We start from the raw sequence: 27331 nt of genomic DNA on the forward strand, positions 1-27331 counted from the left end.
AGATTTTATTTATATATTGTAAAACATACCAAAATAAATACCAAAATTTTTAGCCAAATTGAATTTCGAAAACATAAAAGAATATAATTTTTATTCGGATTGTCAATTTGAATGTAATGTTCATCTTTTCAAAAGCACGTGCTACAAATCGTAGCGCTAACCTCTAAAATTTTGTTACGTGTAATTTTGGTAACGTATTTCCTCTGATACATGATACCCTGAACCTCATAATTGCATCAACGTACCAGCCGGTACCAAATAATTTGTGAAGTAGTTGTTAAAATTTTCAGAAAAATGATAGAAAAACTTCCGGAGACGATTAATTTTCCAAAAGAAGAAGAGATCATTTTAGAATTGTGGAAAACATGTGATACTTTTCAAAACTCTTTAAGGTTGTCGAAAGGAAGACCAAAATATTCGTTTTACGATGGTCCACCGTTTGCTACGGGATTACCTCACTACGGGCACATACTTGCAGGAACAATAAAAGATATTGTAACAAGGTATGCTTATCAATCTGGTTATCACGTGGAAAGAAGATTTGGCTGGGATACTCATGGTCTGCCTGTCGAATTTGAAATAGATAAAACATTAAATATAAAAGGTCCTGGTGATGTTGCTAAAATGGGTATAGCAAACTATAATAAAGAATGTCGAAGCATTGTAATGAAATATGCAACCGAATGGGAAACGATTGTAGGTAGAATTGGCAGATGGATAGATTTCAAAAATGATTATAAAACATTATATCCTTGGTATATGGAATCCATTTGGTGGATTTTTAAAGAATTATACAATAAAAATCTTGTATACCAAGGTGTTAAAGTAATGCCTTTTTCTACGGGTTGTAACACTCCTTTATCTAATTTTGAATCAGGGCAGAATTATAAAGATGTTGTTGATCCTTCTATAGTTGTATCATTTCCTATAGTGGATGAACCAGGTGTTTCTCTCCTTGCCTGGACTACTACTCCTTGGACTCTACCCAGCAACCTAGCACTTTGCTGTAATCCTACTTTTGAATATGTAGAAGTTAAAGATCATTCATCTGATAATGTTTATATTATATTAGAGTCAAGTTTAGAACTTGTTTATAAATCTAAAGATTCTTATACTGTACAAGGTAAAAGGAAAGGATGTGATTTGAAAGGAAAGGTATATAATCCTCCTTTCCCATATTTTCAAAATCTAAGAGAGAAAGGTGCTTTTGTAGTATTAAATGATACCTATGTCACAGCAGAGACTGGAACAGGTATTGTTCATCAAGCACCCTATTTTGGAGAAGATGATTACCGGTGTTGTTTGGAAGCTGGTGTCATAACAAAAGATCAGGAAATCGTATGCCCAATTGATAGTTGTGGATGTTTTGTAGAACCAGTACATGATTTTGTTGGAAAATATGTAAAAGATGCTGACAAGGATATCATTAAATATCTCCAGATAAATAAAAAATTAATTCATAGTAGTACTACTAAACACAGTTATCCATATTGTTGGAGATCTGATACACCACTAATATATAAAGCTGTACCCTCATGGTTTATCAGAGTAGAAGCCATAAAAGATAGACTTATTACAGCAAATAGTAATACTTATTGGGTACCAGATTATGTCAAAGATAAACGATTTGGTAATTGGTTAAGAGATGCTCGTGATTGGGCTATTAGTAGAAACCGATATTGGGGCAACCCAATTCCTTTATGGATTTCAGAAGATGGGCAAGAAATTGTATGTGTAGGAAGTATAGCAGAATTGGAAGAATTGACTAATACAAAAGTAACAGATATTCATAGAGAAAGTATAGATCATTTAACTATACCATCAAACCGACCAGGATGTCCACCTTTACGACGAGTACCTGAAGTATTTGACTGTTGGTTTGAATCTGGGTCAATGCCATATGCACAAATGCATTATCCTTTTGAAAATCGGAAAGAATTTGAAGAGAATTTTCCAGCTGATTTTATTGGAGAAGGTATTGATCAAACTCGTGGATGGTTTTACACTTTATTAGTTATATCAACAGCTCTTTTTGGGAAAGCTCCATTTAAAAATCTAGTAGCTAATGGTTTGATACTTGCATCTGATGGACAAAAGATGTCTAAACGTAAAAAGAATTATCCAGATCCTGTGGGAATTGTTAATAAGTATGGAGCAGATGCTCTTCGTTTATACTTAATTAATTCTCCTGTTGTAAGAGCAGAAAATTTGCGTTTTAAGGAAGAAGGAGTTAGGGATATTATAAAAGATGTGTTCTTGCCTTGGTACAATGCGTTTAGATTCTTAATGCAAAATATCGAAAGATTTGAAAGAGAAGAAAAAATTAATTTCATATATGATGAATCTAAAAAAATATGTTCAAATAATATAATGGATAGATGGATTTTATCTTTTACACAAACATTATTACAATTTTTTAAACAAGAAATGCATGCTTATAAGTTATATACTGTAGTACCTCACTTGATAAAATATATAGATAATCTTACCAACTGGTATGTAAGAATGAATAGGAAACGTATAAAGGGAGATGGTGGTGCAGCTGATTGCCAACAAGCTTTGTCAACTTTGTTTTCTGTTCTTTATATAATGGTTCGCGTAAATGCGCCATTTACACCATTTTTAACAGAATTCATGTTCCAACGATTAGTTAAATTACTTTCAGTATCTAAAACTAACATGGATAGTGTTCATTATCAAATGATACCAGAATCTAATTTACAATTAATAGATGAAAAGATTGAAAAGGCTATATCTTATATGCAAACTATAATTGAACTAGGACGTGTTATCAGGGATAGGAAAACAATTCCTGTTAAATACCCATTACCAGGAATTGTAGTAATTCATCAAGATGCTAAAGTATTAAAAGAAATAGAATCTCTGAAATCATATATTCTAGAAGAACTTAATGTAAAAGAATTAACTGTTACTACAGATAAGGAGAAGTATGGTGTTAAATTGAGAGCAGAACCAGATCATAAAATACTTGGAGCCCGCCTTAAAGGAGATTTTAAATCTGTTACTCAAGCTATTAAAGAGCTTTCTGATGAAGAATTACAAGTGTTTGTTGCGAAGAAAGAAATTAGTGTCCAAGGTCATAAATTGGAAGAACAAGATTTACGACTGATGTTTAGTTTCACAGGACCAGCAGCTGAACAATTGTGTAAACAATATGAGGCTCATAGCGAAGGAAATATTTTAATATTACTAGATATTACTCCTGATGAAAGCATGCACAATGAGGGAGTGGCAAGAGAAGTAATCAATAGGATTCAAAAACTGAGAAAAAAAGCTCAATTAGTTCCATCAGATGAAGCCATTGCATATTACGAAATACAAGATCAAGATAGTAATTTGGCAAAAGTAATTATCAGTCACAAAGATTTTATCGAAAATGCAACTAAAACTCCACAAGAGAATATATCAAAAATGCCAAATAATGCGAATGTAATTATAGAAGAAATGCAAAAGATTAAAGGCATTGACATGAAACTTGTCTTAGTAAAAACTAAAATAGATAAAATTGAAAATAACAAAATAAATGTGGAACCTTTTTTAAAATATGTAAACATTGAACTTATAGGTATAAAGCCAAGATTTGGAGCAACTAGTTGTGTAGGAACTGTATTGTTAGAAACTCCTAATTCATTAGTTCCTATTTCTTACAAACAATTAAAACACGAAATTGAGTTAATATTCGGTATTTATGATTGCGCTTATAATTTGCACATCGACAATAAACCAGTATCAGAGGAAACAAATATTTTATCATTACATAAACAAATAATAAAAGTAATGAAAATAGGTTTTGCTGAAACTGAAACATCTACAGTATTAAAACAACCAGTTTGTAATTTTATTAATATCAATAGCACATTAGGGAAAGGTACTATTCTTCTGGAAAATCCAAAAGGAAATTTTTGTTTGAATAATACAATGTTAAAAGAAGAATTAAATATCTTCTTTAATAAATTAAATGTTTCTGAACCTATACCTAAAGTGCTAAATGATTTATGTGGGAAGACACTACAATTAAGTTAACTTCTATTTAAAAGCGATTTTTCATTAATTATTTATCTTTTATTTACGTACCTCATTTTGAAAATGGTTTTCAAGGTTTAATAATTCCATTCAAATTTAAATTAAGGCTGGTACTAAATACATTATAAATCATACATTGCATATTTAAATATTAATTCTGGATTGGTGGTAACTTTATTCATGTATTATATTTATTTATTTTATATAAGACTTTATAACTTGTTCAGTTTTTGTAAAGAACAGTATGTAATTGCAACAATTTTATAATTAAGAAATAAACGATTATTATATTATAAACCATACAATATACAAATATACCTTTTTCTATTTAATTCATTTTTTAATATTATTAAATTCAAATGAAAAATAAATTTTTATTTACATAAAATCAATCAATAAACTATAAAATATACTCATGTGAGAAAACATCAAATAAATAACTATTTATTTCGCATTTAATAAAAATTGTGATAGTACCACATAATTTGATTTTTCTATAAACTACTATAGTACAGTGTATTGCAAAAGTAACGATAAATCACTGTCTTCAATGACATCGTTTGTTCAAAAAAGTAACGAATTTTCTTTTCTGGAAGTAATATGAAGTGTATCTTCTAATAAATTACAATTATGATTGCTTAATACATTATGAGTTATGTATATACACACTGTTAATGACTTTTATTTTTTTTAACAATTCACGTAATGGTACTTAAAAAATGTTATCATTACAGATAATTTTCATTCTAATGTTAAAATTTTTGGAAGATTATAAAAGTACAATGATTTTGTTCTAATAACTGTAATTTATAATAGTTACACAGCATATTCAAGTTTAAGTCACATATAGGTAATGTAAATTTTAAATTCATTAAAAAATATAACGAATGTAGAAGTATATAATAAATTTTGCGTTCAAAATGATATAGTGCCATTGCAATTATCGTTTATAATATTTATTATGACTAATTTAACAGTTCAATAAAATTTATCGAAAATTAATTTCACAAATATGCCTATTTAAACGAACAGTTAGTAAAATAGTAGTTAGTAAAATACTAATCGTCCAAATTTATTTAATGTTATATATGTTTCCATGTATGATTGTGATATTTTATATAAACCCAAAGAAATTTTCTTATTAAATTAAATATATAAATAAAAACATTGAGCTTAATGCACATAAATTGATTTCAAATTTGAAATGCAACCATACTATCTAAGTATACTTCACCTCTTATTCATGTGAATTCTTTTATACATTGTTAAAAGTCACAGTAACTCTTCATGTTCTTCTTGATGTCCGGAACCAATGTGTTCAAATGATGTTACACTAAAAAACACATATCGACGTTTACAAAATCATGTTCCAAAGTAATATCTTGATCAGTTTCTTTCTTATAAATTATAAATTTACGCAATATTTCTCTTGTCTTGATTGAGAAAGATATTACTAATTAATGACATAATATTAAAGCTACTGACATTGCGAAAATTGCAGTGAGGGCGTACAATGCGAGCGTAGTACTCGCAGTAAAAAATTGAGCATAGTGGTATCGGGAATACCAAGCAAAACTTAACATGACAGTCAAAATGATCACTAATGGTCTACTCAAATCCCATTCGTTATGTACTGAACTAATTCCTGTACCAACAGGGATTTCAGGAAATGATTGAGGATTAAAATATATTGACGACGAATTATCTAATGTTGATGCTTGAGATGGTACAGGATTTGGTCGTGGTTGGTGAACCAAACAATGAACTACACAATTGTTATACAAGCCACATTTTTCCAATGTTTGACTATCAGGTTGCAATACTCTGCCATTAAAAACTAGACGCACTAATTTTTGTGCATCAAGCTCTGTTTGAAAATGTCTCCTGAAAAATGTAAAAATTCATTATATATATATTTATTTATTTATATATATATATTTCACTTGTAAATATTTTTTAACATGAAAAATCTATTTAGAAAAAGAAATAATAGAAACCTCTTAAAATCTCCAAGTAATTCTTTCAGGCTACCAGTAACCATTTTTTGATCATCGTTTATAAACTTTAGTTTTATGCTAATTTCATTAGTGTCTGAAAGATTTTCACATTCATGTTCTATTGGTTCATTACACGTTGATGTTGATATACTAGTCTCTTTCGGAGGGTTTATTTTGGTTTGTTTTTGCAACTTTGTTGCACTATCATTAAATGAATCCATAGCTTCAATAAGTACTTCCTCTGTAGCTGTTGCTTCAGACATTCTATGTGTGTCAGGAGAAATTTCTCCATTTGTGTCTATTGTGACAGACAATAAATAGTTCTAATGTTTCTATTATGTTTTTAGAAGTATTTTTAAATATGACATATCACCTGCAATAGATGTTTCAGGACAATTTTGTGAAGTGCTATTACTATCATCTGTAATTGGTTCTATAGTTTCTTCTTCGGTTACCTCCAAATTTGGAGGTCGTGTAAATGAGCTTGCATTTTGATGAGTAGCTCTAAGTTCAGCAAGACGTGTGCGTGTTCGATGTATTACAAGTACTGTGCGTATTAATGGTTGATCTGTAATACTTGTGGAATACCAGGCAAGCCATCCTACTAAGAGCACAACCACAACAATACAAAAATCTGTTACTTCATCTCCTACGCCTTCGATTAGAGTCATTTCTATGATCTAAAATTAACCTGTATAAATAAATATAAATATATAATAACAAAAATATTAATACCATTACAGAAAGTGAGAAGATTAAATAATCATGAATGATTTATAGTGATTCATAATTCATCAAATATGTTTATATTTGTTATATATATTATGTCTGTTACATGTCAATTGCAATTATAAAATATTACACATCAAAAATACTTAGAATTATATTATTCAACTTTCATACCACATAACAATAATGCTACTTCCTTAAAAATCTTTTCATGCATATATTGGTAATGAACAAAAAAAAAATAACCCTGATTTCTCAGTTCAATGTCTTTAAGGTGAAATCGATATTATTTTTTCTACATAAGTTAATATATGGGAATAAAATTCCACAATAAAACGAGTAACACCTTGAGCAATTATAATAAATTTGCATTACTTTTTCAATATTTTCTAGAGTAGTAAGCGAATGTTATTATACATTTTAAGGAAGTTTGAACATAGACAGTAATTTAGTAACTTCATACGGTTTACTTTATATCGTAAAGTAAAATTTCCGTTACCCTATATAATTCTTTGCCGCCTTTGCAAATCACTTATTCTTACCTCAATTTATACAAATTAGACAAAACAGAACAAAATTAAAGCTTCACCAAAACCACTTATAAAAATCTCATCTACAAACATCTGGAGATGACGTAGATAATTTATGACAACCAGCGACATATAAGAAGGCGCGAATTCTTTTAATTATTTCAAAATAATATATAATATATAAGGGTATAATTCGGAATTACTTTTTATATTCGTATAGAAATCAAAATGATATAATAATATGTAACGAGTTACATCATGTTAGTACTATATGAACCTTATATATGTAGATACATGTATTTATAAACTTGCTTGAAAAATTAAAAAATAACGTAAATCTACCTATTCCATGCGACGTTCTTATCATAAATCAAAATTATATTACTTCATATTTAGTAAAAATAAAAAAATGTTTAAATGTAAAATTTTAAAATGTAGTATAAAATAAATGTCATAATATTGAATACGTGTAAGATATGTATGTTTACCATATACCTCAGATATAAGTATGATGTATGTGTCAAGATATACTATTTTGTTCGATCTCAATCACATGACCTACACGTCAAAATGGCTGAGCTAATTGCGGTACCGTTGAAGAAACCGTCTGATGTTGATGTAATTAAACCACTTACAAATATTATTAAATCAACGTATAATAACGCAAACGATCAAAAAGATTATACGGAAGCAATCGCAGATTTTAGTAAATTAAGGAATAATGCTTTGTGGCGAGCTTTCGAGAAATATGAAAGTTCTTTGGAGGTTATATACAGGTATGACTCATCTTTAATTATTATCTTAATTTTAATTATGACAGTACACTAAAAAATGTGACTACTTTATTATAATCTGCTTCGTGAAATTTGCATTTCATGTGAAATATTCCAATGAAGAAATTTTTAAAAACAACCGAAGATTAGCGATTCGTGGTGTTTTATTACGTTTGTACTTTTGATGTAATTTTGATAAATTAATGTTGAAATATATGCAATTATTATAATATAATAAAATAATATCATTAATAATTAATAAAAATTTATTTCTAAGTAGTGACATCTTTTTAAATCAAATTTATGTTTTCTTCTTTTTTCTAGTTACTATGATCAGTTGTGTGCATTGGAAGGCAAGATACCTGCTCATGAATTACAAATTCCATTTAAATGGAAAGATGCATTTGATCGTACCATATTTGGTGGAAAACTCAGTTTGAGTAAGCTATTTTAAATATGCTTTTTCATAGATTCTTAACTGATTAATGAATGAAGATAAGATAAACCCATTACTGATTACATCAATATTTTGAATTATATTTCAAATAATATTGGTTTTGTGATATTTAAAATAATATATGATATTTGATTTTTCAGCAATTAGTACATTAGCATATGAAAAAGTTTGTGTATTATTTAATATTGCTGCTTTGCAAAGTTCAGTTGCAGCAGCACAGTCTTTAGAAAGTGATGAAGGATTGAAACTGGCTGCAAAGTTATTTCAAGTAAATATTTTAATTCCATTAATTAAATATAATATAATTGGAAAATGATATAAATATTCAATTTGCTTTGGTATAAAAAATGATTCATCTAAATATTGTATGAATTTTAGCAATCTGCTGGTATCTTTAATTATCTTAAAGCAAATGTTATGATGGCTATTCAACAAGAACCAACACCAGATATCAGTCCAGAAACATTAGGAGCATTATCTGCATTAATGCTTGCTCAGGCTCAAGAAATATTTGTACATAAAGCAATCCATGATGCTATGAAAAATGGGATTATTGCTAAACTAGCTGCACAGGCAGAAGAATTGTATGCGGATACATTAAAATTATTTCAAAAGGAGATTTTTAGGGCATTTTGGGATAAAGAATGGGTTCCTTTAGTATGGATTTATAATTTTATTTATATGGAATTTACACAAAATATATAAAATAATTGTTCATAATGTAATAATAATAGATTGCAGGAAAACAAGCTGGATATCGGGCAATGACCGAATTTTACCAATCATTGGTATGCAAGAATAACAAGTCAATTGGAGAAGAAATTGCCAGATTAGAGGTAAATCTTAAAAGCTGGAAATATATTACATATGTAAACATGAAAATAAGTCAAAATTAATTAAAATGCACATTTTTAGCATGCTGTGGAATTGTTTAAAGCTGCGCAACAACGTTCAAACAAATCTCACTTATTCCAAGACTATGCTAACAAAGCACAGAGGAATCTAACAGAAGTAAAAAAGGATAATGATTTCATTTATCATGAAAGAATACCAGATATAAAGTCTTTGGAACCAGTTGGAAAAGCTAATGTTGCAAAACTGTTATCAATGCCTGAAATTCTTAGCTCCAACTTTAAAGGTTTGTTGTATATAATAACAAATTCAAAGAATTTTTTTTAGTATAATTTCTTTTATATATACATTATATAATTTTAGATCTTTTTGCTGATTTATTACCTGTTAGCGTACATCAAGCATTATCATCTTATGAAGTTCGTCGAAATGAATTGGTTAATTCAGAAATATCTAAATTACGCGAAATGACACAAATTTTAAACGGGTATGATGATTATGTAAATATATTTAAATGCTGAATTTTTATTTGATGTCTAATAATAATGTTTTTAGTGTGTTAGCAAGTTTAAATTTACCAGCTGCTATTGAAGATACAAGTGGAACTGAGTTACCTCAATCCGTATTAGAGAAGGCTCAATATGTAAAAGATGCAGGCGGAATTCAAGCTTTGGAAAATTCTATGAAAGAATTGCCTGATCTATTACAAAGAAATAAAGAACTTTTGGACGAGGTAAAGAAATCCATGGATTATATACTTTTTTTTCAATATAACTGTTCAATCATTACTGTTTTTATAGTGTGAACGAATGTTACAAGAGGAACGTGAGTCTGATGATCAATTAAGAGAGCAATTTAAAGAACGTTGGACAAGAATACCTAGCAGTCGTTTAACAGAGCAATTTACTATTACTCTACGGAAATATCGCGAAATTATCAATAATGCTGTATCCGCTGATAAGGTAAACGTGTATTAATATATGCATGGAAGATGATTTGTAAAATAATTATTTACATCAAACCTTTAAGATAATTATTATATCTTATAGGTTGTTCGCGAGAAATATGAAAATCACAAGGAAAGTATGGAAACTTTAAGTTTGCATGCAAATGATTTGATTAATGCTGTGCCAACTGGATCAGCAGTTCAAGAAACCAATACTGTTGTTCAACTTAGGAAATTAATGGAAGATGTAGGTATCTTATGCAAAGTTATATTTTTTGTATTATTTTTTTTAGATTACTTATGCTATTAATTTCTTTTAAGATTGAAACACTAAAAACAGAACGCGATGTTATAGAAAGTGAACTGAAATCTGCTATTACCGATATGAAAGCAACGTTCTTGTCAGCGCTTGCAAAAGATGGCGGAATTGATGAACCAAATTTATCAGTTGAAAGCATAGGAAAAACTTATGGACCTTTACAAAAACAAGTGAGAGATAGCGTTGCTCGCCAAGAACAATTAATTGCTGAGATTCAGGTATGTATAAAGGATTACAAAATTATATTGTAATAAATATTTTGCATATTTACAATAATTAAAATGATACATACTAATTTTGAAAACAATTTTAGATGTGTCATACACAATTTACAGCCGAACAATCTGGTAGAGGTAGTTCAAGAGAAGCAATGTTATGTAAATTAGCAGCTGCTTATGATGCATTTAAGGAATTGAAAGGCAACCTAAACGAAGGTGCTAAATTTTATAATGATTTAACACAGGTAAATAGCTGATCATAATCCTTTCATGTTATATTAGAATTAAAATTTATAATTTCTTATATTTGTATAGTTGCTAGTAGTCTTCCAAAATAAAATATCGGACTTCTGCTTTGCTCGGAAAACCGAGAAAGAAGAACTACTGAAGGATTTAACAACAAATTTGAGTCATACTGGGCCAACTCCAACTCCTAACATTCCATCTCATCACGGAGGTATAGATTAGATTTTTATAAATAATATTGCATATATCCTCTACACAGTTCATTAAAAAAAAATGTTAATATTTAGCAACATCCGGACAAAGCCAATCAGGAACAGAACAAAGTGGATCATCGCAATTACCGTATCCTACGCATTTCCAAGGTGGAATGCCTGTACCATATGGAGCTGGTCCTACTACACCATATCCCACATATATCTCCCCTCCTATGCCTACAACGTATAATCCATATGCAACAATGCCTTACCCCGCGCAAGGTGATATAAAAAATGCAGAATCATTCATATTGTTGCATGACATTTCGGAATATACTTTATATTTGGAATTTTACTTTTAGGAGGTTATAATCCGTACCAAAATATGCCTCCGGCTCCTTATGGTGGATACGCAACTCTGCCACGTTATGGCGGTAATCAACATCCTCGCCAAGGACATCCGTTTTGAAGAATGAATAATATTTTATATACGTATACTGTGATTGCATAATATAGCATGCGGAATTTATAAGAATGAAAAAAAATGTATATGATATAACGTTATGGAAGTTAATGCGAAATACGTTTCAATCTGTCCAGTAACGAGCAGTAAAGAAATTATATGTTGAAAATCAATTTTGAAGAAATTATATTCCTTGATTGTTATTGTATTTTATATAATTGAATATTGATATAGAATGTATTACTACGTGATATGTGGTAAGCCTTAAACGTTGCTTCAGAAAAAAGATTTAAATACGATAATGCTCGTGCAATTTATAAATATATTTTGTAACATAATATATTGTAGTCAATAATTATAACGCCTACAAATCGTAATTATTTCATTGTTGCTAATATTTTAACCTTTCTTGTATTTATAAACATACAATCCTATGCATTAGCAGTATTTCAATGCATAAAAATTTGATGTTTTTATTCTTAAATTGTATACGATAATTCTCTGTAATAAATTGAAACAAATGTAAAATTTTTAAATGTAATTACTAAGGAATTCACTACATTTACTTTTGATTTTAATAAATATTTATGATACGGCATAATATTTATACATATATTTTTTTCTCTCTCAATTAAAAAAATAAACTGAAAAGATTCTGCAATAGAGTATTTTCCTAATACATATGTACGTATTTCTGCAAAAGCCTATCAAATGAATCTGTATATGTCAGAAGATGATTATCTGCATATGTCAGCAAATGATCACATACCTAATTTTGTATTCTATACGGAAGTAGACGAAGTTGTTGAAAGTGGAAAATTATGGCATTTTTAAGCAGAACCTTTTTATCAATAAGTTTATGTGTTCTGTTATTTCATATAACTGCTGCATTTAGTAAATATTCTGTAGAAGCAAATAAACCGAAATATGAAGATCCTTTACAATTCCCAACCTCTCTTCGTGAATTGGACAAACCATTTCGTATGGCAAAATTAAATGTACTATGGGTAAAAGCGAAAAATGTAAGAATTAATATATTACAAAGATATATTTCTAATATATGTAAAAATGTATATATATATATATATATATATATATATATATATATATATGTAAAGATATATTACTAATATATGTAAAAATATATACATGCAGATTAATCTTTTTTGTAGCGTTTGACAGATACAAAACTGCAGTCAATATTCAGTGATCTGAAAATCCACGATAAAGAAGAAATTGCGTATAAACATTTTAAGTCTGAAGGGAAAGATCCAAATGGCGAAGAAGAAGCGCGTTTAAGGAAAAAATTAATCGGTAATCTGAAACAAAAGATGACTTTAGTATATTTATAATATGTATTTTGTATTGAATTTTTGTTTTTTAAAGGAATTATGAGCACTTATGGATTATTGGAGTACTTTGAAGATACAGAGAACCCAGAATTATTAAAGAGACATAAAGCTTTAAATGATGGTAATAATTATATTTCGAGAGATGTTTTTAAAGATAGCAGATTGAACAAACTGTGGGCTAAAGCTGAATTGGCAGGTTTTACACGTAAGTGCCATGTAAGAGAACTATTTACATTTTTAATCTCAACATTGTTTAATTGTACTTAATAAATATAATAAAAATATAGATGAAGAACTACAAACTCTAAAGGAAGAGTTTCAGCATCATCAAGATAAAGTGGATGAATACATGAATCTTTTGAAAGATGTAGAAGCTGGTGATCCAGAAACATATAAAAGTTAGTAATTTCATTATATGTATATTATAAAATACAATAACTTAAAGTAAATAAAATAAATTTCATATTTGTCATTTCATATATACAGACAGTCTACATCATAAACCAGAGAGTTGGAACGAAATAGATCACAAGGAAGAAATTTCTAACAAGATTCCTGAAAAACAGTTAGATTATTTAGAAAAAGCATCTTTACTTAGGTATAAATATTCCACATATATAATTAGTATTACAAAAATATAGTGGATATTTCACTACTTTTAAACATATAATTTAACTTTTAAATGTGTAATTGAATTGAATAAATGTATAATTTCAGAGGAAAACATTTGGAAATTAGAAATGGATTTGATCGTTTGGATAGATTAACTGCAAAAGGACCAAATCATAAAGAATTTATAGAACCAAAAGTTCAAGACTTATGGCGTATTGTATTAAAATCTCAATTCTCTCCAGAAGAACGTGCTTCGTTAAAGGTATTTATATACACGTATAACTATTGGAATTTTATTTCTATACTTGATATATTATTGATATTGTATTTTATTATTAGGAGGAACTGTTACACTATGAAGGAAGATTGTTGAAATTGCGTCATTTACACACGGAAGCTGCTTTAGAAGCCGCACGTCAAGGAAAACCGTATGATATAGAAAATTCTACTATGGAACATCATATTAAAAAACACTCGAGAACTGTTCAAAAGCTTCATGCAGATCTTGAAACAAGGATTTTGCAAAGACATTCTGAACTATAATATACATATCAACAAATTTACATAAATGTTATTACTTTTATAATAGTTTAATTGTAACTAAAAGTTATTTTAATAGTTTTAATAGAGATATTAAAAAGTTTTGATACGAATTTGAGATTTACAAATATCTAGTTTGAAAATTGTATTATTTTATATTGCATGTACATGATATATTTTTAAAAATAATTACATACATAAGAGAATATTATATAAATAATTTATATGATTTTATCATGTTTACAATAATAAAAGTTGTATTATCTAATTAATACATTAAGCTCTTCCCTAATCTCTTGTATTAACTATATTTTACTTAGTAACATATGTTACATCAATATTGCTATGACAATTGTTCATAGATTCAAACTCGCTTTATAGTGCAAATAAACAATTAAATATTTATAGATGCCTGTAAACGATTTCTTTCTGTGGAATATATTGATTATTAACGAATAAAGCCCGGATAAATCAGTAATATAATGGCAACGGCAATAAAAGATCGCACTATTCCTAATATGGATACTTTGGTTAAATACGATAATCCAGTCTTAGTTACAGTCCGTCCAGAAAAGGTATAATGTTCACTAATAAAGCAAATACCATTTTTCTTACTACTATCAAACTAGTTATATCTATAATTTATTACAAATCATCCAACATTTCTTATTACAATAGGCACTTAAAGAACAAGCACCCAAAATCGGAGTAACAGTCTGTAAAGTTGAAACCACTATTCCTACGCTTGATACAAGACATGAAACTTCTGAAATTCTCAATAGAATTTTGCCACCTAAACAATGGGAAGAGGATGGTCAAATTTGGACTCAAAAAGTGTGGTATTTTTATGTTTTGATAAATAATGTACTACAATTTCTAATATGTTATTTCATATCAGATATCAAGTATACCAGCAACAAGACTAGATGTTATTAATTTACAAGAACATCTAGACATGAAATTGCAACAAAGACAAGCAAGAGAAACTGGCATTTGTCCAGTACGTAGAGAACTTTATACGCAATGTTTTGGTAAAAGTCTTTAATTGGACGTTAATTTTAAGTATCATATTATCGAAATTATAATTGTTTAATAATACTGTTTAATAGATGAAATAATACGCCAGGTAACAATAAACTGTGCAGAACGTGGATTACTTTTACTTAGAATTCGAGACGAACTTAAGATGACATTAGCTGCATACCAAACTTTGTATCAAAGCAGTATTGCTTTCGGTATGCGTAAAGCTTTACAAGTATGTACTGTTTTTTTCTTAATACACAAGATGATATGCATTAAGAAATGTTATAACTTCGACATGATTTTTAAAGGCTGAACAAGGAAAAGAAGATTTAATTGCTGCTGCAGATGAGCTACAATTACAGAAGGCTGAATTAGAAAAAACAGTTATTGAATTAAAACAGAAATCTGAACAGGCTGAAAGGAGAGCAGCTGAACTACGGGAAGCTGAAGAAAAAAAGCACATGGAAGAAATACAATTTTTGAAAAAGACAAATCAGCAACTGAAAGTAATATTTATATACAATTTTTATATGAATCCTAGACAACTGTAAAAATTTCATTACTTAGCATTATTTTTATTTCAGGCACAGTTAGAGGGAATTATTGCGCCAAAGAGATAAAATAAGCATAAATGATAATGCACGATAAAAGAAGATACATTATTTTTTATGAATACTTTCAATTCCATTTATTTTAATTTCGTAATAAGACCAATATAAAAACGTTAAGATACTTTATTTATTTTCTTATTTCTTGAATTAATTTGCACTTACATATATCTTTCGTTTACAAATTTGTTGAACATTGTAAGATGTATAAATGTTGTTCAATAGAAAACATAGATAAATAAATACATTTTTAATTTGTCAACATATAGTAATACCACAAATATTATGGTAATAGTTGCATGAAACGTTTTTTATCATATTGTATAAAATACATTTTTTAAACTTTATTATTTATATAAATTAGCAGCTTCAGTTTATTATTCAATATAACCAGATATACTGTATTATCAAAATATAAAATATACGTGGCAGAATGTAATATTCCTTTTTATAATTAATTATTAAAGTAAAGACAAATACAAAGATTCCAAAAGTACATAAAAATTATGCCTATTGTTGGATTTAACGTCGATGTAAAGTACTTCTAAAATAGGAGTTTCCAACTGTAAGTTTATCATTTATAATTAAGAATAATACAATTTCATAACATGATATGATTTGTCAACATGTTATAGTGTTAAAGAATGGTGGGATTTTTAAAAAATTCACATTCTAATTAATTTAGTTATGAATTTAATTTCAGAGAACTGTTTTAATAAAATTTTATAATTTGTTAAAAGTAATTATTATGCCAAAATATTTTATACGATATTTAACACTATAATTATTACAGTGTTTTCTATATATTATGCTACTCCTAATATTATAAAAAGGTTCCAAATCCTATTTGAAAAGTGTTTACATTTTAAACCGCTATAAAGATATAGTTAATATTGGCACATTATAATTTTCATACAATTCCAGAAGATTATGCCAAGACCAATTATAATGCTGACAATAGGCATTAAACTACATATAACAGTTATATGGAAAAAAGATGTTTTGCATATATTTTTTCTTTTACAATCTTATGAATAATTTAATAAATTGGTCCCGCTCCTTTAATCGCACTTTACACCGCAGTTAATAGTATACTTGTCTCAATTAATGTTTACTTATGCTACATATTTAATTTTATATGTATAATTTGTAAAGATCTTAATACTAATAATATGGTCTGTTTCACTGAAGAATGTATATGATCTATATAAAATGATATTTTTATATTTAAGGTGAATCATCTTACTATTGCAAACATATGAAGAATACAAAAAGTTATATCTAAAACACAAATAGTAAAACTATTATGATTTTCAATTTTTTTTACCTGTGTATGTTGCAATTTCAACATAGGTAAGTATTTTGAACTACACGAGATTACAAATATTATTGGTTTATATTACCAGATAATATACTTACGAAGTATTTAACATTATTATAGAAGTTTTTATATAGAAATTATATTTTTTGTAATCTCACACATACATGTTTATTAGAAGGTACTGTTATAGTCAGCGATAAAGAAACAGCGTATATTTTATATATTCCGCTTCTTCAATTGTAGTCGACATTTTATTCTTTTAATAAAGTAAAGATTTTAATCTTGCTTCAAATCTCCGCCATTTTTACATCTATTTGTTACATATTGGCTAACTCTTTTTGTGTACTTTTAAATATGCGAGAACATTGTTTAATCATGAAATTATTGAATATATTGTGAAATAAAAAATGTCAACGATAAAATATAGTTATCGTTAGTATAAATAAATTAAAACAACAAAATTTTTAAAAGAACGAAATCATGAATATGTATAGTAATAATATATTTTAAACAATTAAAAAATTTAATACTTGGTATTTATTACATTTTAGTGGCAACTTTGACATTAGGATGGATAATAAACTTTAAATAAATTTCTTCCTAATGATGAATGATCAAAAACTATGTCGATATTTAACAATGAGATTAAATATATGTGCTTTTTAAAATGAATCTTAAAGTATATTAAAACAATTTTACAGAACATATATATTAATATACTTATCACTAAAGAAAAATAAATAAAATACTTTACAAACCACAACAAATAGCTGTAGTTTACGTTATTTTTCATTTTTAAGCTAACTAATAACATATTTTACATATGTCTGGAAACCAATTATTTATTACGATTTGATTAAAATCTTTTCATTTGTATATTGTTCGTTTCAGTGACCAAAAATACTGCTCCTGTGTTCCTATTTAAATTGAGGAATTGATTATAGTAAAATATATTATTTAAACTACGAAACAAAATAAAAATTGCAAAAAGGAATGTGTATCATTTTATATAGAACAACGAATATTGAATCACATGAATTTTTTGTATAAACTGATCTCAATAAATATATTTCATAGGATATATGATCATAGTACTGACTATAAAAATACTACTTTGATATTATATTCTAATTTTTTCACCATTGAAATATTTTTTATCGGTATTACGCAGGAGACAAATCTTATGAAACAAGTATAAAATACAAATTCTATGATGTATAAAGAAATAAGGAAATCGATTGCGCTAATTACAATTACTATGTTGCACCAATCCAGATAAAAATATGATGCGATAATACTAATCACACATGCATTATGTCACTATGTTAATATCAGAAACATAGCACGATCTATGAAAGAAATAAACATAATTCTGAATATATCTAATCAGTTACGTTAAATAGTGAATATGAAATTATATTTTACGTATTATGTATACATATGTGTGCTTCAAAAAAAAGCAGCGCGCAATGAGGAATCTTTTAAATATTATATGCACCAATATAGTAAGGATTTGAATTCTGAAATGCATGAAGTAGATTGATGTAATGCAAAGTATGCATTATTAGAACACACTTTCACAATGATATAATAAAAAAAAGAAAATATTTCACAATCGTTCTTCCATATGTCTTTCTCCATTTTGCACCAACATTTCTATCTGAGGTCAATGACGACCTTTTTTCGAACGTTTTCGTTTCTTTTTCTTTGAAACTAGAATAGTATTTGCACTTATTTTAGGAGCGGCATCTTCAGTGGCACTTGTAGGTATAATTGTTTCAGTTTTCTCTTGCATGGTATTCACATTAGAAGGTTGTCCAGTAATCTCTTCACTTTCGCTTTCAGCGTCGCTGGCTCCTGTTCCGATAATACTTTCTAATTCATCTTCTGCATTACTTAGTTCCAATGATATAATTTTTTCTCGTAGAGTTTCAACCTAATTACATAAATATATACATTGCAAATGCTGAAGTAGACCAGAGAAATTTCTGCATTGATACGTGTAATTATTAATTTCATTACGATAAACGTACAACAAAAAAAAAAATATATTTTAGAATTGGATGAAACTTATAACATTTTTACAGTAGTAGTACTTGATATATAGCAATACCACCAAAATAATTATAGTAAAATATTATTTGAAAAGAAAATACCTTTATACATGCTTAAGTAAGTAGTGGATAAGAAAGATCAATAGTAGCATTACCAATAGTACGAGAAGAATTTGTTAGTGATCAGTAGAAATGAAATCAATTGCTCAAGGTGGTGCAGGTTGCACTTCCATGGTCAGTGCTGGATTCTTGGAACAATAAATACAACCATTGAACTAGTTTTTCCATTATTCTTGTGCATTAAAGCAAAATATTTTTAAAGCAGCATGCATATACACACACATAATTATTCTAAAACTATAAATATATGAGCGCACATACACAAATAAGACACAGTACACAAGCAACACATATTCTCTCTTTCTCTCTAAAAAAAATACTACTTTATTTCCCTTTTCCCTTCAAACTTTTGTGAATATCACCTTTTCCTAATTATGTTAATTGGAGCATTAACATAGATTTTGCCATATCTTAATTTGATTCTTTTTATTATGATTGAACTTCTTTTTATTATGTCATTGCTTGTACTAAAACTTCGAATTGTAATTATATTACACACCATAGTAATTTTCCAATAATTTTAACTAGTTACAGTATAAACTTCCATAACAATATTATATTGGTACTTTTTCATTCATCAATTAAATGCCAATGCCATATTGAAGTTCCAGTACAACAGTTAAAAAACTTCACTTAAAACACGTCCCGAATCGATGATGTGAACAGATAATATTCGGTGCTTAAATTTTGTGCAAACTCTAGAATTTATAATACCTGTCGCTCAATGAGCTTCTCGACGTATTCAACTGTACGGACACGCCGTTCACCCGTCACCTCATCCACGTATTCCTCGGTACGTCGAGTGACCTTCTCGTCCACTACTTTCTCGGATTCGCGTATCTCTTTAGGGGGACCCACCTTGCTGCGTACAGCAAGTTTGGGAAAATCTGCACTAGACGGCCGTAACGTAGTGAACTATGATAGTAAGACAGACAAAGGGAGTACCACTGTAGTTAACATAACATTGTAAATGTACGAACACTAAGTTAGAACTACTGGCGAGCAAAGAAGTAATTAGTAGTACAATAAAAAAATGCTGGTTAATCTGTTTTAAACACATCGTTAGATTATGTTTATTGTTTTAGTTTGCTGGTGGTATGACTAGAGCAAAGGTACATTACAAATGCTTACATCGGCTGTCTTTTCTATTTCAGAAACAGCAGTAACAGCATCTGTAGAATCCTGCATAGGATCTGCCTTATTTGTAGTATCCATCATTTCACTCATTTTCTTAATTACCATCTGTGCTTGAATAGCATCCTGAATATAACCATTTAACATGGGAATAAATGTAAATACTATTTAATATATGAATTTTTCAGATGTGAAAAAGAGCATTATAAGAAAATTACCTGTTCCAGAGATTTTAAACGTGCTTGTCTCCATGCTGCACGCTTCTCTGCTCTTAGTGCTCTTTGTTCAGCAGGACTCAAATGACTTTCTTCATCTTCATCAGAAATTATACCCTATGCAATAAAAAATTGAATAAGAAACACAAATATTATATCCGTATTAAGTCATTTTAAACATTAGTGTCTCAACAGAATTATTTAAAATACAGAACAATTTGGAATATTTAATTGTGATAAATGAGAAATTTGAATGGTTAAAAATATATTAAAAAAGTAATACCTCCTGTATCAGTCTCTCTTTCAAGCGACGTTCTGCTTTTGCTGTCCTTACACTGCTTGGAAGATTCTGCAGAAGGGGGATCGAACTTCGCGAACTCAGTCGGCTACTGCAAGGTAACGAGCATGCACACTGACAAATCATATACATGTGCCACAGTTTTAATGTTTATTCATTAAAAGAAGAAGTACAAAAGCAACGTTCAATACAAAGGCTAAAAAAATATTGTACGACTTATATACAAACGAGATAACAATACAAAAAAATTAGACTACACCACACATCAACTATAAATCTATGAATAATGTGATTGGATCGGTGCTAAGAGATTCCAAAGAAGAATTACTTTTATATTATGGATTTAAGAGGTAATAAGACATTCACATAAATGAAAATGGAAGCAAGTATTAACATTAGATAAATAATAATTATTCTTTGGAATCTTTGAAGTGCGCTTGCAATGCGTGTGAAGAAAATGTATTAAAGCGTGAAGTTTTTGTGAAAATTATATTCCGATATACATAATTTTTATAAACTTATGATTTGGTCTTATTGAAGAATGGAATATGTAATTATAATGTGCAGTAAATGCCTGTGTAAGCACAACCACAACCTGAACTGCAATGTACAATGTGAATGTGAATTTCATAAGCCTATGTACAAATACACGTTATTTTATAAAAAAAAGCAGTCGCTAATTCCTAGCAAAGTCATTTATACGATAATTATAATGAGCATGCACGCTTTATGATGAAGTAACAACTACAACAAAAAGCACTGATATAAATTATATATACATATAATATTTATCGCAGGTATAAAAATACTGATATATACACGATGTCCAGTCATTTCGTATGAAACGTCGGAGTACTTTTTAAACTACAATTTTACTATAAAAATACAATTTTACTAAATATATAAAGAATATCTATTTAAACTAACAATTAATACTTGTAAAACATTTGGTAATTATATAAACACAATCATTTTTCAATCGAAAGATAATTGCCTGTCTTGTACAATACACGTATAATAGATAGATATGTTTAGCATCTTACAACTGAAAGATAATTACATTATTTCATAGTTTCATATACAGAACACGTACTACAATGGAAAAAATGCTATAATACTCATTTATGTAAAGCAAATTAATTCTGTTTTCTTGTTCTTTTTAATACATTACTACAATATTTTGTATGGGCATTGTTTAAGAAGTTATATTGTTGCAAAAAAATTCTATGGCCGAGCAAAATTTGTTGAAATGAGATTGTATTATTATATTATTAGATTATTAGATATTATTTTTTAGAGCTGTAAAAATTTCAAAACATCAATTTTATAGCCATCATATTTTTTAGCATTGATGCATCAAGTATGCAATTTTTTATTAAGCAGTATATTCTCTTTTATTTTTCTTGTTGTAATATGCAGACACAAAGAAGTGGAAACAAGAAAGAAATAATAAGGTAAAAAAGTTTTAATAATCACACGTTCAAATGCGTAGAATGAGTACAACTTAGCTTACTTAGGTCGCCGGTTATCCTGATCTTCTAATGTTTCTTCTAAATCTTCCAAGCCTTCGTTTTCATCGAGTTGAGCCCATGATTTTAATTCATCCCGCGTTAGAGTAGCTATCTTTTTTTCTGAAAATGCACAATAATATTTGTTAATTGTACGAATTAAGAATTTAATAATATAATTAACGAATACTATACCTTCTTCTTGTTTCATTTTTTCAACTTCATCTTGACTTAGAAAACTGAATACTTTTTCTAGAAAAATGATAATGAACACAAAAATAATATATCGTATTTAAAATTTGTTTATATAAATATATAAAATAATATCTACCTGGCTTAGGGGAAGGTTTCAAATGTTCCTCCATGGCACTTTCAAACAATTTCTTTTTATCGCTAACTGACATCTTCACTAAAGGTGGTGTTGGTGATGGTGTTGGTGAAAGCTGTATTTTAAAATAACACATTAATATTTGATAAAAATAATTCTTATAAAAATATAAATTTTAATCTATCTTTTTTATAACAATTCCACTTTCAATATGCACATTTGAACCTACTACATGCATTTGATTTGTATTTAAATAATACCAAATAATTTTGTTAACACGGGTGTTATAATTCTTATGCAGTAAAATTCTGCGATTTAAACGCTTCAACATTCTTGGTAAAGAACAAAGAAAGATAGTGCATTAGTGCTAGATTTTTTAAACATGCTTCTTAAAACCCACCTCAACCTGATTACTCCCACCAACAGAGCGTGCGTTCTGTCGTTTATCAAAAGTGACTGAAGTGCCATAATCTCCCATGTATGGAGGAGCAGTCAAAGGTGTAGGAGGAAGTTTGGAACGAGATGAGTACTGAGTAGTTTGGATAGGATTTTGATAGACTTTCTTATAAGAAGTAATTTGAGGATCAGAAATATATCTATTATCATGCAAAGATGAAGGATATTCATTTGTTGAAGTTGGATAATTAATTGGTTCTTTTCTAGAACTGGGAGGAAGATCAGCAAATGTAATACTACGTTTCGGTATGGAATTTTTTTTCTTTGGAGAGGGCAAGCTTTGGACAGCAGTAGTGTGATCAAAATTCATTGATGAAGTAAGAGTAGAGACCGGAGATTGGGGCGATGGACTGTCCACTGAAGTTCCATCTCTCTCTTTGCTCAGTGACTGAGTAAATAACATGAAGATTTGTATTAGTAAAGTTAAAATAATTTTCTACTGGAATATAGAATGCAGTAAAAATGCGAAATTATTAGTTAGGCACTATGTAAATATACAACTATATACAACAGATTAACAAAATAATTTCTGACAACTAATTGATTAACAAGAAATAAAAATGTGTAATATTTATATCATAATATAAGAAATCATCAAATAAGAAAACATTTCTCATTTCTGCATCCTTTGAGTTTAATAAACTTACTTTTTATAAAATTTGTAACTATACTTCAAAAAACAGATTTATTTCCAATACTACATTTCATACAAAATCTATATTAGAATTAAAAAGGAATCAGTTTTGAACTTATTCATTCAATATTTTTCTTCTTTTACCATCTATACATTCAATATTATATCAATTGTACTATTATTGCAACAATTAATGCAGCTTTGCGCATAATTTTTATTTGTATACCCTTCCAATGATTTTAAGTATATTAAAATCGACTTTATAAAGTTACCTCATATTTGTACCCTCTATCCATCACCTTTTCATATATATCAATGCACCATAAGATATTCTGAAATGTCATAACTAGGTAACTTTTATCCCAAATTATAATTCAATAACAGGAACTGTGATCTTTGCGTTACTAAATATGAACATGAAAAATGTATTCTCTTGTAGTTAATAGCGCTAATGGGATAAAATGCAATTCACTTTCAGAAGAACCTGTCGCATTGATACATTTGAATAAAGCACTGCATGTATTTCATCTTTATGTCGGTCAACTGGAACTTCAACATTAACATATATATATAATTCTTTTTTTATAATTAGATAAATACTATCTTATCTTTATACTTTGTAATAATATATAAACATCTGGTCCATTAGATTTATATCAACATATAACATTTATAGAACATTCGTAGAATACAGTACATTGATTTATATTTTAATAATGATATGAGTTTACTGTAGAGGTAACCATCCAAGAGTACTGGCATTTATAACTTACAAAAAGATGTTAGATGCACAAATACCTTATCAAATAATATTTTATGTCTCAATAGACGTTGCATTTCACTTTTGCTTTGTTTACTTTAACTGTACATTATATAGTAATATAAATAATTAAAACTTGACATTTTTTGGGTACACTCCCTATTTAGTGATACACGCATTGATTATTATCTTTGTTTTCAATGATATACAGCTTTAAATGAATGAAACATGATATGAATTGTGAATTACAACATAAAAGATATCCTTTATGATACAATAATGCTTATATTTGTGGTAGTAGTAAAATATTCTAGCTTAAAATAAAAAAGACAGTTCTAGTATATTTTCTATATAGTATACCAAAATATTTGTAAAAATATCAGTAAAATTAACTACTGATTTTTTCTTAACACTATATAAATAGAGAATACTAAACAAATAAGATCATTAAAAATAATATATCAAAGGTACCCTAAATATAATAATTTGGAAGTTATTATTTTTTTAGATAAGAATATAGACTCTTACTTCTCCAGTCATCAAGTCGTGTATCACAAAGGAAAAGATCAATAATGCCTGTCTTCAGTGTGATGTAAGTTTCAAGTATATTATTATAAAAATTTATAGAAACATAATACACTTGTTACTTGCCACTCATATTGGAACAGGAATCATTTGCTGTCTTATATCTTTTCTTACTTTCAGTAATTTTTGATCCAGTACCCAGAAGTTGATCTAATTTCTTTAAGCTTAATGAATTGTAGTAGTCGTCCAACATACGTTTCCAATCTTTCAAAATAGATTGTAAAATAAGTTTAAGAATCAATGTACAAATATCGCTAAAAAATATTCGGTAAATACGTGGGAAGTTCTTGTCGTCTATGACATCTGTCTACCTATCACAGAAGTATCTTTTCATGTTCATCTTTCAACCGATATTCATGAACGAAGGAGTGATGAATATGTACACAAGAGTCTGTAGTTAAAGACGATATCACATTTTCGTGATGATTAAAATCTTGACCCCATTCTTGGACCAAAACAAGAAACCAATCACAGAGAATCAACCTAGCCAGTCAGCATATTCGCAATAATTACACTTAATATTATAATGGCAGTATCAGTAACAAACGGAGTAACGATAGTTAAATTGTACAATAGTGATACTCATGAAACGCATTAAACACCATGATTATGCGAGTTAACGACATGAATTCCTTAGAATAATTTTATTATGGCACAGTCCCGCGAATTCAGAGGTATGGACGTAGACACAGGGAAAATGAGTAGAGGGTCGAACGACTCACTCCTGTTAGAGGGCAGCCAAAGTAGCGCTATCACCTTCCACTGTCTGCAAACATGTGAAACATCTCTTGTTTTGCCGCTCAGGAGAGCATGCGACGCTAAGAACACTGACAAATGTACATTTCATGCGTCATATATTAAAAATAAGTAATAAGACTTATGATGAGTGTATGAGTACTGACAAATAATAAAACTATTTGATATCAAATTGAGAAATTCATATAAACTTATGTAAAATGTACAATCATTCGAAGGGCAATAAAAATTAAAAAGTTAATATTGTTTCCTCTTTATAGATAAATAAAAATTAGTAATTTGTTATTAGATTATGGCTTCTTATTTTTTTCACAAGGTGTGCAGAAATAAACATATAGGTCTATAGTATTTAATAAGAAGAAATAAAGTATGTTTATGTAAAAACGAATGTCCATGCTTATGCTACCATATAAGAATGTACACAAGGGGAAGAGCAACGTTTTTTCTTTAACACCACATTGTACCATAATAATATTTCTTGATCAAAAGTTATTTATTTTTTCAACTTCTCTCTATATATATTAATTTGTAAATTGAAATTTTCAAACGTCTCTCCTTTTGTTCCAGTGCCATTAATAAAATGTAGAATATTTTTGTTAATAAATTATATATATAATATATGCACCCGTGAACATATGTACGTATACGTACATATAATATGAGCAAATAAATAAATAGTGCTCAATAAAAATATGAGTTATTAAAGTCATGCATCTTGTGTAAACGAAACATAAAATCAAAAGTAGCAATTTTTTAATTATTTGTAAAAGAAGAATATAAATAAATGAAGAGGTAATAGCTATATAAAGTTAAGCATCCATTTATACAAAAACCACCATTATTTATAAATATACATTGAATATTTAAAATGATTGTAAGGTTGCATAAAAAAAATTAAACAATATAATTCCACAAAGGAATTCTTAAATATTCAAATACTATAGCTATTATTATTGTTATATACCAATAAAAGCAAACTACTGCTTGCAAGTTAATTTATATTTATAGAAACATGCAGATATAGTAATATTTCAATTTAAAATTTTTATTATTTTAATATCATAAAAGATACTTACATTTGTATTTTGAGGTGCTAAAGTGTGTTTGCTCATCACAATAGTGGTTGTTTTGAGATCTTTTGTACCACCTGGTGACTTTGGTGGTACAACCATGTCAACCGGACTACTTGATTTGCTTACTAATGATTCAGCTGCTCTTACTACATCTAATACCTGTTCAATTTGAAAGTATTTAACTTT

At 28.3% G+C, this 27331-nt stretch overlaps 6 protein-coding genes across 21 annotated transcripts in view; 4 read left to right on the top strand and 2 right to left on the bottom strand.

The window, feature by feature from the left end:
* Positions 1 to 142: 142 nt before the first annotated feature.
* LOC100645986 (isoleucine--tRNA ligase, cytoplasmic) lies at positions 143 to 4344 on the top strand. The gene has a single exon (XM_012308157.3). The coding sequence runs from the start codon at positions 295 to 297 to the stop codon at positions 4042 to 4044; it is 3750 nt and encodes a 1249-aa protein (XP_012163547.1). The 5' UTR covers positions 143 to 294; the 3' UTR covers positions 4045 to 4344.
* Positions 4345 to 4472: 128 nt separating this feature from the next.
* On the bottom strand, positions 4473 to 7432 carry LOC105665683 (transmembrane and ubiquitin-like domain-containing protein 1). Of its 2 annotated transcripts, none has more exons than XM_012308155.3 (5): positions 7313 to 7432; positions 6415 to 6732; positions 6042 to 6339; positions 5530 to 5928; positions 4473 to 5377 (listed from the first exon to the last, which is right to left on the bottom strand). In XM_012308155.3, the coding sequence occupies exons 2-5, from the start codon at positions 6710 to 6712 to the stop codon at positions 5317 to 5319; spliced, it is 1056 nt and encodes a 351-aa protein (XP_012163545.1). In that variant the 5' UTR covers positions 6713 to 6732; positions 7313 to 7432; the 3' UTR covers positions 4473 to 5316. The 2 variants fall into 2 exon arrangements, with proteins under 2 accessions (XP_012163545.1, XP_020718282.1); XM_020862623.2 differs by lacking the exon at positions 7313 to 7432 and adding an exon at positions 6945 to 6969.
* Positions 7433 to 7847: 415 nt separating this feature from the next.
* On the top strand, positions 7848 to 12145 carry LOC100645628 (programmed cell death 6-interacting protein). The gene is made up of 15 exons (XM_003395063.4): positions 7848 to 8076; positions 8398 to 8513; positions 8671 to 8798; positions 8909 to 9187; positions 9265 to 9366; positions 9446 to 9668; positions 9746 to 9869; positions 9938 to 10115; positions 10183 to 10344; positions 10432 to 10575; positions 10650 to 10865; positions 10961 to 11110; positions 11181 to 11322; positions 11399 to 11587; positions 11668 to 12145. Exons 1-15 carry the CDS (start codon positions 7871 to 7873, stop codon positions 11772 to 11774), a joined length of 2466 nt encoding a protein of 821 aa, XP_003395111.1. The 5' UTR covers positions 7848 to 7870; the 3' UTR covers positions 11775 to 12145.
* Positions 12146 to 12504: 359 nt separating this feature from the next.
* On the top strand, positions 12505 to 14546 carry LOC100645239 (alpha-2-macroglobulin receptor-associated protein). The gene is made up of 7 exons (XM_012308154.3): positions 12505 to 12790; positions 12941 to 13082; positions 13155 to 13325; positions 13408 to 13518; positions 13607 to 13718; positions 13838 to 13994; positions 14072 to 14546. The coding sequence occupies exons 1-7, from the start codon at positions 12590 to 12592 to the stop codon at positions 14273 to 14275; spliced, it is 1098 nt and encodes a 365-aa protein (XP_012163544.1). The 5' UTR covers positions 12505 to 12589; the 3' UTR covers positions 14276 to 14546.
* Positions 14547 to 14665: 119 nt separating this feature from the next.
* LOC100645367 (axonemal dynein light intermediate polypeptide 1) lies at positions 14666 to 16020 on the top strand. Its single transcript, XM_003395062.4, has 6 exons — positions 14666 to 14847; positions 14951 to 15106; positions 15171 to 15303; positions 15382 to 15527; positions 15604 to 15801; positions 15880 to 16020. The coding sequence occupies exons 1-6, from the start codon at positions 14755 to 14757 to the stop codon at positions 15913 to 15915; spliced, it is 762 nt and encodes a 253-aa protein (XP_003395110.3). The 5' UTR covers positions 14666 to 14754; the 3' UTR covers positions 15916 to 16020.
* The window catches only part of LOC100644881 (protein lap4), a 53299-nt gene continuing 41983 nt past the window's right edge, over positions 16016 to 27331 (bottom strand). For 7 of the 15 annotated variants that reach the window (XM_048405127.1, XM_048405125.1, XM_048405124.1 and 4 more), the window contains 10 exons: positions 27149 to 27304; positions 23282 to 23725; positions 22885 to 22996; positions 22749 to 22805; positions 22559 to 22676; positions 21031 to 21136; positions 20751 to 20864; positions 20530 to 20658; positions 20113 to 20313; positions 16016 to 19160 (listed from right to left, as the gene is read on the bottom strand). In XM_048405127.1, the coding sequence (XP_048261084.1) occupies positions 18891 to 19160; positions 20113 to 20313; positions 20530 to 20658; positions 20751 to 20864; positions 21031 to 21136; positions 22559 to 22676; positions 22749 to 22805; positions 22885 to 22996; positions 23282 to 23725; positions 27149 to 27304 (1707 nt within the window). In that variant the 3' untranslated portion in view covers positions 16016 to 18890. Of the gene's footprint in view, positions 19161 to 19380; positions 19527 to 20112; positions 20314 to 20529; positions 20659 to 20750; positions 20865 to 21030; positions 21160 to 22558; positions 22677 to 22748; positions 22806 to 22884; positions 22997 to 23281; positions 23726 to 27148; positions 27305 to 27331 lie in introns of those variants that run through there. The other 8 variants (XR_007223797.1, XR_007223798.1, XR_007223799.1 and 5 more) reach the window with 8 other exon arrangements.

Source organism: Bombus terrestris, chromosome 4 (assembly GCF_910591885.1).
Source record: "Bombus terrestris chromosome 4, iyBomTerr1.2, whole genome shotgun sequence".
NCBI lineage: Eukaryota > Metazoa > Arthropoda > Insecta > Hymenoptera > Apidae > Bombus > Bombus terrestris.

Excerpts from the sequence above, each read along its gene's own strand:
- LOC100645986 (XM_012308157.3), top strand. The coding sequence starts at position 295 with ATGATAGAAAAACTTCCGGAGACGATTAATTTTCCAAAAGAAGAAGAG.
- LOC100645367 (XM_003395062.4), top strand. The coding sequence starts at position 14,755 with ATGGCAACGGCAATAAAAGATCGCACTATTCCTAATATGGATACTTTG. Across the intron at positions 15,304-15,381 it reads ACTTTATACGCAATGTTTTG|ATGAAATAATACGCCAGGTA; the intron begins GTAAAAGTCTTT and ends ACTGTTTAATAG. Across the intron at positions 15,802-15,879 it reads AGACAAATCAGCAACTGAAA|GCACAGTTAGAGGGAATTAT; the intron begins GTAATATTTATA and ends TTTTTATTTCAG.
- LOC100645239 (XM_012308154.3), top strand. The coding sequence starts at position 12,590 with ATGGCATTTTTAAGCAGAACCTTTTTATCAATAAGTTTATGTGTTCTG. Across the intron at positions 13,083-13,154 it reads TTTAAGGAAAAAATTAATCG|GAATTATGAGCACTTATGGA; the intron begins GTAATCTGAAAC and ends TGTTTTTTAAAG. Across the intron at positions 13,995-14,071 it reads AAGAACGTGCTTCGTTAAAG|GAGGAACTGTTACACTATGA; the intron begins GTATTTATATAC and ends TTTTATTATTAG.
- LOC100645628 (XM_003395063.4), top strand. The coding sequence starts at position 7,871 with ATGGCTGAGCTAATTGCGGTACCGTTGAAGAAACCGTCTGATGTTGAT. Across the intron at positions 8,077-8,397 it reads TCTTTGGAGGTTATATACAG|TTACTATGATCAGTTGTGTG; the intron begins GTATGACTCATC and ends TCTTTTTTCTAG. Across the intron at positions 11,323-11,398 it reads CATTCCATCTCATCACGGAG|CAACATCCGGACAAAGCCAA; the intron begins GTATAGATTAGA and ends GTTAATATTTAG.
- LOC105665683 (XM_012308155.3), bottom strand. The coding sequence starts at position 6,712 with ATGACTCTAATCGAAGGCGTAGGAGATGAAGTAACAGATTTTTGTATT. Across the intron at positions 6,340-6,414 it reads TCCTGAAACATCTATTGCAG|ACACAAATGGAGAAATTTCT; the intron begins GTGATATGTCAT and ends CTGTCACAATAG. Across the intron at positions 5,929-6,041 it reads TTACTTGGAGATTTTAAGAG|GAGACATTTTCAAACAGAGC; the intron begins GTTTCTATTATT and ends TACATTTTTCAG.